Raw genomic sequence first — 13,356 nt, forward strand, 5'->3', positions numbered from 1 at the left:
CTTTCGTAATAAATGCGAACTATCAGTTCCGAATTGGTGTTCCTCACCTAACCGCTCGTTCTTTGTATCCTTTCCTTCAATCGCAGCTACGCAATGGCAGCATCTCTTGATCACATTTCAATATTATTCCCCTACATCAGGTAAGTATGGTTCAAATTTTCAATCAGACATCTGGTTACACTCCCCTCTAATGCAAAGTGACCATTTTCTGTCCCAGTGTCCAATACTGGGTTTGTACTGTGCGGTCAACCCATGCCGAATACAAAAGACAGTACTGAGCTGTTTAGTCCATTCTAGGGAAGACCATCAGTATCTTACGAGCCCTAAGCCCACAGTCTTTTTATCCCCTAGATACACGGGACCAGATACCGATCTGTCAAGTTTTTATGTATATATATTATTGTATTATATCACATTACATCATACTATATTATTTTGCATTATATTACATTATGTCACTATTGTATTATTTTATACTATATATGTACATATATATATATATATATATATACTTCAGCGATGACCGCACTGCATACCACGTTGACTAAGCTTTCGCATTGGAAAAACAGGTAATACCGATAGGGAATTTCCAGCAGGGTTGCTGCGATTAATCCCAATAGCCTAAATTCTACTATTTTCACGATTGTGGCCATCATTTTGCAACCCACACTTAGTGTGTAATGTGAGCTGTTCTCAGGAGACATTGTTTGCAACCTGCTTTGAAGACTTGACTAACCGAATGTCACTGTTTTTTTTCAGTGATACTGGTACATGGGTCCCGGAAAGTTGCATTTTCGGTCAGCTGCTGAATATGGCTGCAACGCTAAGTAAGTGATTTACTAATTTTGCATTAGTAAATGCCCAAACAAAGGGAGAAGAACGTCAACTGGGTTCTTTGTGTCAATTCCTCGAATACTTTTCGAGGACAAGCTCTAAACTTCGCCTAGACTTTTCCAACCGATTTTGTTTTCTTATTTGTGTTGTATTGATTTGATCTGTTATTTGCTCATTTACTGAACCCGAAAGAGGTTTAAAAACGAACTAAATCATTCATGTACACCCAACGGAATCTCCTACTTTTGGCACTTACTCCACCACTCTACTTGCATAGGCAGAATAAAGGGATTTCAATGGTGCTGTTTGGTCAAATACATCCAAAACAAATTCCAAGAACTGACATAGTGGACCATGTAACAGTATCTGATCACTTAGTAAAAAGATCTGTAGAGTTGTTATCTCACTAATAATTGACCTGGTGCTCCATCGTTTGTAGACCACATTCATCTTCAAAGGGGTTTGATAACACTCATAGAAAGTGTGCCACGCCTATGAAATAGATGTACGGAATACTTCCACTGCCTAAGAATCTGTGATAAAGCACCACGCGTGTAGTTTGATCCATTGGCTTCAATTCAACCATCCATTCAGTGGTCGCTCTGTATCGTTGGCGAAAAACAGTGAACCATCAATCCTCATCGTTTCAGTCCAAATTAACATCAAGAAAGATTAAAGATCGACAGGAGTGTTACCGTTAGTGATATCTCAGTCATTATTCAACGTTCGTCGCAATCAACACAGACTAAACGCAGAACAGCGCAGGAAAAACCAAGCCAACTGGGTCAAAAGTGCGCAATAATTTCGCGGTGGGAACACGATCGGACAACCTTAAATTCACGGATGTGAGCGCCAGATCTGAAACTGAATGAACAAGCAGAGATCAATGAAGACAGCGGTATATAGAGTTAGATTTGCTCCACCCTTAACTTTATTGTTCTCACAGAATAAGGTCAAAATGAGTACCGGGTTTCTTTACACACTCCAATCCAGTTTGAGGCGTCTTGCATCAATAATCTTTACCCAGCTCAGATGCGACCATCTGCTTCGACGCATAACACTCCAAAAACTGAATATGCCACGCTCCTGACAATCGTTGCTTCCAAACGGTGCCTCATAATCTAGGGTCACAATGTCTTGCTGGTCAATCCAAATAACCAGTTAGATATTACCTGATTTCAATGTTTCTGACTTACCTTCCTCGCGTTTATTCCCATATGTGCACACAATTGGAGATGGACAGACCAGATAAGCTGACCCTTACGGTTGGCACCGGTATTTTTCCAACTTTTGCTTGCATTAACAAGGCTACCGTCATCGACCTAATTCGTTTCTTATGCCCTCCTGCGCGAACGTTTTAGCGGAAATGAAACCCAACAACCGGCTGCAAACATTACGTCCTGAGAAAAAAATTTGCCTAAACCATTTCTGGAAGAGAACACACGGTTCAGGAAGCAAGTAAATTACTTGGTCAGAAAGCAAACAATGATGGAAGTAACACGGATCTTTTCAAGTGGAAAACTGTCTTTTGTGGACCAGCCAACAGTGGACTACGTCATATGAATCGCTTGACTGATGGTCGGTTGCACCAAATTCTGTTCAGTCATAAGGTCATCTCATCACCTATCGGCCAGTTTTGGTCAAATGGTATGCAGTGTAACTACTAACAGGAATGACTTCAATCACAGGAGCACCCAATATCACGCGTTGAATTCCTACGTGTCTGTCAGGAGACGTCCGAAAAGATATGGGCCATTTCTCTGGATTACTCACCCCTACCAGCATAGTCTACTGCGCCTGTTGAAGGTTTAGTGTGGATAAGATACCGATAAATAATTCTGGAATCTTTTAAACGTATCAAACGATAATTTTCCGATCAAGGAGTCAACATCTGAACCTTTTTAATTTTTCGTTACAACGCTGGATTATATTTGATCTTAAGTGGGCACTTGAAAGTTGTGAAGACAAAATTGTGGTAGATAGCTGGTCGTAAATACATTTGTGACTTCATCAGTGACTACACTGACTTCTTCGAAATCCATGTGTTTCAACAGCCAGAGCAGCCAAGCTGATTTGTCTTCCGCCCTTTTTGCCTTCTTGCTACACGCCTGCACACCAACAGCACACTCCAACCAAAAGCGTGTGCTCATCTAAGGAGCCTCGTACAGTAAGCTTTACTACTTCGGCTTCATGACCACTCGTTTTCTCCTTGAAAGCACTCGGTTTAGCTTGTATCTGGTTGGAATATGCTTTCGGACAAACACCGTAACAGATTCTGTGCTGTTGTCTGGTACTTTTCCACGTTTAATTTAGCCACTCAACTCAATAAGCGGCCTACTTTTTTTAAACGAAACTCGGCTTGTTCTACCGTTTTATCCTTAGAATAAGTCAACTCAGTTCTTCTGTAGCCTAATCTTAAAGCCGCTATCAAGCTATAACGAGACCCTACATAGACCGTTAAACTTTGGTATACACACAAAGTTAGGTCGTAGTCAGTATACGGTCTTCTGTCGCTATCGGACTGACTTGGGCGGATCTAGCCGGGCTTTTTTTCATATTGCTTTGGGAAGATTAAAGGACGACACACTGGTCACTCGAAGTACACAGCCAGAAAGACCTCATCCTTGTGTGCGTACAGCCTTGGTGCGACGTTTTGACAGAAGCTCTTGCTTGTTCTCAGTCATGTTGGATGAGAGAACGCGCTCACCGTTTCTCCTTTTGAAACTTGTTTCAGGTAACATATAACGCTTCACAAGAAGAAACCCATACAAATGTGTTATTCAACACAGTCTAAAAGAGTTTCTCAGGCAGAGCGATGGGTATGACAACGGCAGGGGACTGAAATCAGATATGGACCGGGTGACAGACAGCGATAAATGGGTCTAATATTTAAAATATTTGTAAACAGTCGTTCCTTTTATTGAAATGCTAATCTCATGTGACATTTGAATTCTATCCGGGTAGCCGCCTTTTTATTGTCCACACGCATCGTCCACATGCATTTTCACACTGCAGTGAGTGTATGTAAACAAATCAAGATAGACTGGACCCATTGATTGGTAGCAGACTTGTGCTACTATCCAAATAAGCTCGTTTGCCAGTAAGCGTCTAATTGTATGCAGGCCCCCCAGTTAAACTCTGTTTACTGGATAGACTTGACTGTAATGTTTGCTTGTCTAGGGTAGGTTTTGAAACAGCTTTTATGATCATTCTGTTTCAGTATTGTAGAACTAGCAAACAACAACCAATCATAAATTCCGATTTGTTTTTTTGGCGAGACGATATCTCAAAATCCGCAGGTAAACCACGACCGGTTCCTTCTTGTTTTGAGGAGCCGTTCCATGTTACTTGTAACGAATTGAAACAGACTCGCAATGGAATCCTCAGGTAGCCTGTGCTACGCACACTTTGTTCAAGAATATCAGTATGCTTCTGACCACGATCGACTTCATCGAATTGCCAGTTCCATTGCATGTGCGCTGAGCAGCTCACCAGGTTTGTGACGGCGCGTTGTTAGCACTGTATAATAATGAACGTCGTTCAGCTGTTTCTTCTATTGCAGCATGAACTTATTTCAGTGAGCTCGCTTATATGTCGTCGCTTGATATTTGCGGCCATATTAATGACCTGGTATCCACCTGTCAACTGTACCCACCGCATCAGCCTTCATACTTTGGTGTATATCATTACAGGAAAACGAACCGTTAAACTTATGCAGAGTTGGTCCCTTTTCGGAAAGATCGCATAGAAGATCGTTTCTGTCGGGTTTTATGCCAGAGCTGTTTTAGTTCTACTACATGTGTACCGAGAAAATGATGGCGTCTCGCGTAAGGAACTAGAGGGGCGACGAGTTGAGAACGTTTAGGGTCACCATCTTTAGAATGACGTCCCACCCGTCCATAATTTATCTTTTTTTCCTTCAAACACTTCAAACAAGCCTAAAACCATAGAGCGTTAGCCACAAAGAGAAGGACTGGTTGGGCTCAGTTTAGTTACCCTGCTCTAGAGCAGCGTATAAAGGCATCGTTGGCATAAAGCAATAATTATCACAAAAACAGTCGATATCATCATCACATGGCGACTGGCTGAAGAATGGGGGCTTCCTACACACCATTCATTCTCCGATCAACCGATGGATGATGCTGGAAACAAGCAATCTCTTGGGCTTACAGGTTTTGGATACACAGTCATCGTATATTCCTTTAAAATGTTTCTACCCAAAGGCATCTTGTGGGTCGGTTTGAGGTCGGGAACCCTAGCCGTCCTTCGGCTTAAGCCTGCGTAACCTGGCAATTACTTATCGCCAATACAACGATGACCTGCGCAAAACAATTTGAATCTCATGCCGAATGGGATGGTTAAACGCCAGTATGAGTTATTTACGAACTAGTACTCACTGCCAGTTTTCGGTCGTCCACGCATCAACACCACCATCATAATGTAGTTTCTGCCCCCAAGTCTCTACACAATATGATGACTTTCGTATGAGTCCCAAGATCTCTTTCAGTACCTTAATAGTCTCCATAAAGAGCAGGATACATAGTAAAGCTCTGTAATACCAACATCGGGTGTACTTCGCATACAAAACAAAACATCGGCTGTGTCTTAACTGGAGAGGGAGCACACAAACAACTTACGAATGTTAGGAAGTGCTATTGGAATGATTGAACCTCGGTCATCAGAAATCGACTGACTGGGTTACTGAGGCAGGGTGTTCCAATGAAAAGCCTGTTAACGCAAATTTCACTGGTTCTTCGCTTTCTACCCACCCAACTTTACAATCAGTGACAGATGGCTAGAAAATAAGTCTTTCACAGTTTATAATTCACTCGATTGCCCTCGTGAACCTAAATAGCGATATAAAATGACTGTTGATACGGAATGGCACCGCTTTGAAGGCGCTTTTAAATATGATACCGATCCTTACATCTGATTGTCCGTCATTTATGTGACGTGTGCTCGGGCTGCTACAATCGTTCGAAATGGCATGAATTACATTCTTCTGTGGCCGTTAGCGTTAATCTAATCGTCACCCTATAAAGATTCACGAAAGTAAAGTTCTCTGTTTCAAAAATGCCCCCGCTCACGGTAAAAGGAAACCATCTTGATGAAATTACGCGATACGGCGTACTTGTAAGATGTACGAGCAGGATGAAGTAACCAAGCGGACTGGTTTGTCCAAGGTGACTTGAGGTAGACAGTCGGTCACCCTTTGCTGTGTATACCTTTTTCAATTCATTGGCTGTAATAATTACGGCAGAACTGGTGGACCATTAGCCACAAAGATTTTTGTGTATATTTCAATAAACTCAAAACTTTTATCCAACTTTTATCCGGCGCGCACAGCTTTCTGGATTACAACGAATGCGAAGATCCAAGATGGTCGCGCACGTGCATACTCATTTGCAAATTGGGTTTTTGATTGGAGATTCAACTAAATCTAAACTGAATAATGTTATTCTGTTATGTTGCCCATTGGTGCCAAGTTAATTTGCAGACAAACGTTTATCAAACATAATTTTAATGTGTGAAATAGGGAATATGAAAATCGGACCAAGGCCTGCCTGATGAATCCCCAAAAGTGTGAAGGTGAAAGCGGACCGTCAACACGTTTCATGAACCTAATCATCATTCAGATCAAGAAAACTAAGGCAGTTGTTCCAAATCGTGTTCACTGAAAAAAGATGGCTCAGCAATGCAAGCCCGGCTTGCGTAAAAAACTATAGTTGGTGACTAGCCTCGCATTGCCCTGATAATGCTGGCAATGAATTCTGTCTGCAGCCCCAATACTTTCATTCGTTAATGTGTTGTTATCTTTCCGTCCAAAGTGAGATAGCAGATCTTGGGTCCAACGATTCTACTCCTCGCCACCACCATATATTCACCTGACCATTTTAAATTTCGGTGCGCAATCACGTGACGTAATCAATGGCCCATTCTTGAAGCTCGCTACAAACACCGCCGTGTTAATGTTTGTTTGGCCATCTCAAACGGGCAAATGTAGCGCGATTCTCTTCATTCTCTTCATTTTCTGCAGCCGGCACGATTTACTCCAACATTAAACGCGGTCTGCGATGTGTAATTCTAGTACTAACCCCAAAGTTGAAAGTAGAAAACCTCTCAAGTTTAGTGACTTCTGAAAATTAATACAGTAAAACAGTCGATCGGTTTCTGCATTAGATGGATCAGTTTGGGAATTATTGTAGTGGCACACGGTTTGTAAACACCGTTTTTTGGTGCAGTAGATTACGTCTCAGCAATTTCTCTTGTTCCGGTCAACTTGGTAACATGTGATCCATAAATGAGGTTAATCGTGCGTATAGCCTCGTCAAAAATCTGGATCACTGTCTTCATAAGAACTTCACGGGTAACAATCCACTTAATCGCAACGCGGGATCGGAACGAAGACGGGATATGTGTACGTGTTCCACAATGTGTCTGGAGTGTCGTGGAAAGTTTTCATAAGTCAATAATTAATTGTGAAATAAGGTCCACTGGTTGTGCCTTCTTCAATAAATGGAGCTGTTGGAAGTAGACTCTCAGGAGTTACCCTGCAAAATCCGCTAGCAGGTGCTTTGGGTAATACTCTCAACTTAAATTCATGCCAATCCATGTAGGCAAAGCGGAAGAGGCGTTTGGTGGTTTATTGAATCATGGCACGTTTTCATTAACTGCGGATACAATAATGATCGAAATGGATTCATCAAATAGACATGATTAATTCACATCCAGAAGTCTACTTTGGTAACTACAAGTCGTGAGAACTTGCTCTTTTTACTGCATTGTCATTTGGACTGGATACCACTTTAAACTTCCGGAATTAGACCGGAAGACTTTGTCTCTGTTGAAAGTTGATATGATTGATATCCCTGAACCTTTGAATAGCTGTGATGAATGGTTACTCAGAACCAGGAATATCATACATGTGTATATAAGTACACTGATTTTCTAATCAGTACTAGGTACCTCAGTAGCGTGTTTAATCCTGGATGGATTCATCAGATAGATATGATTCGGAAAGTATTCAAATATTTTCTCGACGTACTACGTAGCTTCATTAATTCAAGCTCAGAATCCCACATTCATTCCTCACTATCATTTTGACCGCGTCTAAACGGGTGCTTGAATCTGCCCGAAGTGAACATCGATAACCTTGACAGATAGCTTTATCCTTAATTCGCTGAAATTAGCTTCAACCAATACCCTTGAATGGCGAACAACTGGGTCGAATGACTACGCATTGTAGAGGTTCAACAGTCCACAGCTAATATATATATATATATATATATATATATATATATATATATATATATATATATATATATATATATATATATATATATATATATATATATATATATATATATATATATATATATATATATATATATATATATATATATATATATATATATATATATATATATATATATATATATATATATATATATATATATATATATATATATATATATATATATATATATATATATATATATATATATATATATATATATATATATATATATATATATATATATATATATATATATATATATATATATATATATATATATATATATATATATATATATATATATATATATATATATATATATATATATATATATATATATATATATATATATATATATATATATATATATATATATATATATATATATATATATATATATATATAAGCAGGCAGCATACAACTTTAAACTACAATATTTTCGAATTCACACTGTCACAAAACAGAGTGACTGCTATTTTGTTCACCTTGTTGGGTTGATCTGTGAGAAACTCCACCTCAAAATTCATTCCCGTCTGTTCAGAGTGTTTGTTTACCAGTCCACTAGTCTTATTGAACAGAACTATTCAGCTTTTTTCGTGGCGACATACTGCCTTTAACGTTACTGAAGCGTTCAATCGAGTTTCACCAAAACTGTTTATCCTTATAAATTATTCACTGGAACAGAACTATGTGGTGCCTGTTCAATCAAGCGCGAGATGGTTGGAGCGCCTGCACAGGCGCTGCACGTTTATTCAGTCCATTCAGTACGAACAAAGACCTCCAAGTTCGGCACAGTTCTTGGCCACAGTGACTAGGTACGGTTTGTGTGCGCTTGTCTGCTGGTCGTACGTTCACTGGCAATCACCATCTTATCAGGAGATTGGGTTTTATAGCTTAAGGAGATAATGGGGTGTAATCTGAGAATAACGCAAGCAAACTACATTACAACAGACTTTATGGAACCTTAAAGACATTTGTCATGACGGGAATAAGATTAAGAACGCATCTGGTGCTCAGCTGTGCGTTGTTTTCCCCAAAATATCCTATTTTCAATGCAAACAACTCAATACGCAACACTATTTACCAAGATTATCTATATTGTGCTTGAAAAGTTTTGTTTTTAGGAGAGTATTATCAAAAAACGGTAACCTCAGATGTATCCAAAATGCAAACAGTTCAATTTTTCCAGCTAAATCCATGAACCGAGGTTCCAGCTTCCAAAGCTTCACCAAAGTGAAGAAAAATAAGGATGGGTGCCGTGCTTTGGATGTGTTGGCCCAATCTGTGCACTGAAAGCAACTGGACCTGTTTGTCCAGTCTGGCGGGAAGTGAAAACTACGCTGTGAAGACGCTAGCTTTGGTGCAAGACTTTAGTTTTCTGCTTGATATAGCCATTTCTGCCAACTTCACTGGCCATTCATTTGTCTTGCTTGTTGGTCTCCATCCGGGGAGACGGCAATTACCAACGCGACTGGCGTTTTCTTGCTTAGTCATTGAATGACCAACCCTGGGTCGTCTTCATCCGACGAAAGCTTAGGCAAGACGACTTTACGGGGTAAACGCCTCTCTGGCACACGAAGTATATGACCTAACCAGCGTAACCTGACCATCGGATCTACCGGAGAAGAATGAACCTTCCCGAAAAGCATATGAAGTACTTCAACATCACGCAACTGAAGTCTCCATCATTCCCGTGCAGAGTTTCGGTGGTAGCCATGATCAAATACAGAGGGCCTTCAAGGGGTCTTCCACACAGGGATTTCAGGTCTCTGATCCACAAAGTAGGGCAGATGGAACCGCGACATTGCACACTCTAGGTTTGACGGTTAAACAGATTTCACTTAGACGCCAAAAAGGTGGGAGGTTGGTGAATGCTGTCATGGCCTCAATTGAAGGAGTGATTTCAAGTTTCTCCAGTTTGTCGGGACCTATACAGCTGTCCAGAAAGGTGAACTTATCCACCACATCGATCGGTTCGAATACAAGCGTGAGGTCTGGGTTTAATCCCACACTTTACACCTTACAGATGCGAAGCACACCCCGAACTATGAAGTAAATTTATTTAGATTTTTTGAGGTGATTTGCCCTTTTAAAGGATATCTTCCGAGCCGAGCGTCCGTGAGCGAACGGTCTGGGGGTATTTCAACAATGCGAGGCGTTAAAAGCACGTGAAGAAGACTCAGTGAGTACCAGGATTACGAAATGAGAGAGAAATGTTGTAATACCTCACGTATACACCGAGCACAGAACGTTTAGTATCTCATTAAGAACCGTATGTGGCGGCATTCGATGTGACAGAAAAATCTGAAAACATATGCCATTTCACTATGTGACTTTGAATCCACCGACTCTACCCCCTTACACTAGCCATGTCATTGGTTAAACTTACCAGTCACGTCTCCTTGAACCGTGCTCTTGAAGCTAGCTAACATCTGCGTACATCAGCTTCCAAGCAGTTTGCGTTTTTGCTTCCATGTCAGCCAGTATGTCAGTTTCAACGGTTGTAATACCAAGACAAAATGTGTGCTCATAAGTCTTGGTGCAAAGATATCCTAGTTGTATACTGCCACGAAACAAGATCTCCATCGGTGTACCAGAAGACCACTCACTATATAGACCTCTTTGGCAACCTGGCAGTATCCCCGCCCTTTTGCTTTCTTCCATCAACATGATATACAGGCACTCAAATGATGCTACAGCTGGAAAACTTGATTTTTTGAGTACACTAGCTCGCTCCCTGATAGCATACTCCAGAATAGGGCACCATCCGCTGATTTCGTACAGTGTAGTTGTCAGCAGTCTGTGGACACCACCTGAACTGAAGGAACCTCAACCTGAAGGGACTTATTCTACAGGATAATATTTCTATTTGGAGGAGAGTCAGTCGCTAATTTTACGCTTGGCGGCATTCTATTTAAGATAACAAAATAATTTATTTTGTCCAATTGTTTGAGCCAACTTGATAGAAACGCACAGATGTGGTAGAACATCGTTTTCGCCTTTACATGATTTAGGTCGTATGACTTACGCCGTGGAGTACTGCAGCGGGATCTGAAAATCTGCTTGCTTATTTTCGCGTATCTTGATGCGTGATAATTGGTCGCAAGCATGTTTATACGTCGATGTGCACACGCATGCTTGCCTCTGGAGGCTGCAGGTGTATTTGTCCTCCTGAGAGCTAACTTTCGCAGGTTGAAGCATGCAGATCGTGGCAAACTTTGAAAACAAAAGTTGTGTTGATACAACTTCACCACCCATGGAACATTGTAGTGAGAGAAAAAACATGCAATAAATTGTGTCGAACTCAGCAAGGATGTTGGTGAAAGAAACTGATGTGCACTCAAATTGTGTACCAGAGCTGACTTGAGCGAGGTTTTATGATGTTCTTCCAGATCAGCAGACTTTTAGCAGACACGTCTTATGCATTGTTGTTAGTATTAAATCGTGTATTATCTTTATTACGGGGGTAATTGGTTTAAAAGCTCAAATAAGAGGTATGGATCAGTATGGACCTCATTACACAGGTAACGGTTTTGTATCGATAGCCTTATGGTTTTACCCTAATTGCGCGCAGATGGCCTCTAAGCGAAGGCTTAGAGGTGAGCTTGTTGGCGAACCTTTGGTTAGGGTGACCACTTTGTGAGTATACAGTCTTTCTTCCGAGCAGAAACTATGAACTGCCTAACTCGTTTCAGTGCTACTTCTTAGGAGTAACGCTCTTTCAAACATGCGAGCAAGTACTGACGCACATAACACTCACGAGTAAAGTTACTCTGAAAACTAATGGAGTGTTGTCTGTGGCTCTGTTTTATAATATTTGTAATATAATGATTCCATCGCTATCGTCCACGGATATCCACCCCATGATAAAATTAGAATAGTCGAGTCAGAAAGTTAACGCTTGTACAAATATTTTATCGAAGGGTTTATCGCCCTTATTTGGTGTCAGTAAAATAGAGTTTTACCGCAGTAGATTATAGCATACTTCAGGCTGTAACGTCGGCACTTACGCTCTGAAAACTTGTCTATCTACCACACCGCTGACACACTTACGTACGAGTACTGGCATGGTGGCGACATCCTGAAACACAATGAACTCAAGCCTATTCGACCTGTCGTCATCGTTCATGACGACATGGTCACACTTATGAGCGTGATGTGGTATTATCAGTCAGTATTCTATGTTGGATTGCTGTGTTATATCGGTCCCTCGACGTTGCGCCCGTGGTTTCTAACATTGAACTCTAGAGGTACCACCTTCAGAAGGATAAAAACACAAAATTGCCTACTTTATTTGGCTTTTAAATCATATTTCATCTGGAAACTTCTCCAAAGAGCAGACCATCTGGAGTCAGTCTAAAAACGATAGCCGAACTTATGCGGCGCACTGCACCAGTGTTCAAAACTGCCTAAGGTGCAGCTCTGCCTCCCAGTTGCTTTCTTTATTGTTTTGACGTTCGGTTATTCATTGAGCTAACCATTCTGGTGGTTTTTTTCAATTTGACAAACCGGCTTTCCCAAAATATCGTCAAAAATCTGTTCGATATGAAAGCCTTGGAATTTATCGCACTCATTATTGTTCCTAAAAATGAGATGTGTAAGTATGTGTGGAGTCAACTACGCAAAATCTAACAGCTTTGTCACTTCTTTCACGGTACGACATTTCGTCCATAGAACACCTTTTATCGGCATAGAAAACGTGTAAAAAAAGTAACTTGTAGTTTGTCCTTCAAAGCGTACTTCATTAGTAATTCCCTCCCAGAAAAGATCTATTCCGCTGCATCCCCTAAAACGGTTTCATCTTATTAGAACAAGAAAACCTAGTAACCCCGACCCATCCGTGAAAGCCGCCAGCGGGGCTGACGAAGGATACGTTTAAGGAACGGAGCACCAGTGATCTCATCAGATGGATGTATTTTTCAAAGGGGTATAAGTGCTCCTCATGTGTGGAAAATAACAGAATCCCACTCATTAATCAGAAGCCACTTTGTTTTTACGTCACATTTCATATGCATGATGCCTCAGTGTTGATCGTATTATTTGCTGGAACGAAATTCCTCCTCACAAAAAAATTGACGGTTGTCACTTTTGGGAATTGGATAGTGGCTCCCCAAAGGCATGAAGTTTACGCCAAATTTCACAAGAGTGCAGGCAATCGATCCAGCTTTAGGGTGATCTTTTTTGTGGGGGCCTGCTAGTGGAGCCATATAGATCGGAAGAGCGGT

The 13,356-nt window shown here is 40.8% G+C and overlaps 1 protein-coding gene across 1 annotated transcript in view; it reads left to right on the forward strand.

The window, feature by feature from the left end:
- Positions 1 to 739: 739 nt before the first annotated feature.
- T265_03530 (hypothetical protein) overlaps positions 740 to 13,356 on the forward strand; it is a gene marked incomplete at both ends in the record, with an annotated part of 41,418 nt that continues 28,801 nt past the window's right edge. Inside the window, one exon of the mRNA XM_009168042.1 lies at positions 740 to 827. Coding sequence (XP_009166306.1) covers positions 740 to 827 — 88 coding nt within the window. The remainder of the gene's footprint in view (positions 828 to 13,356) is intronic.

The sequence above is a fragment of the Opisthorchis viverrini genome, assembly GCF_000715545.1.
Source record: "Opisthorchis viverrini unplaced genomic scaffold opera_v5_51, whole genome shotgun sequence".
Lineage (NCBI taxonomy): Eukaryota > Metazoa > Platyhelminthes > Trematoda > Opisthorchiida > Opisthorchiidae > Opisthorchis > Opisthorchis viverrini.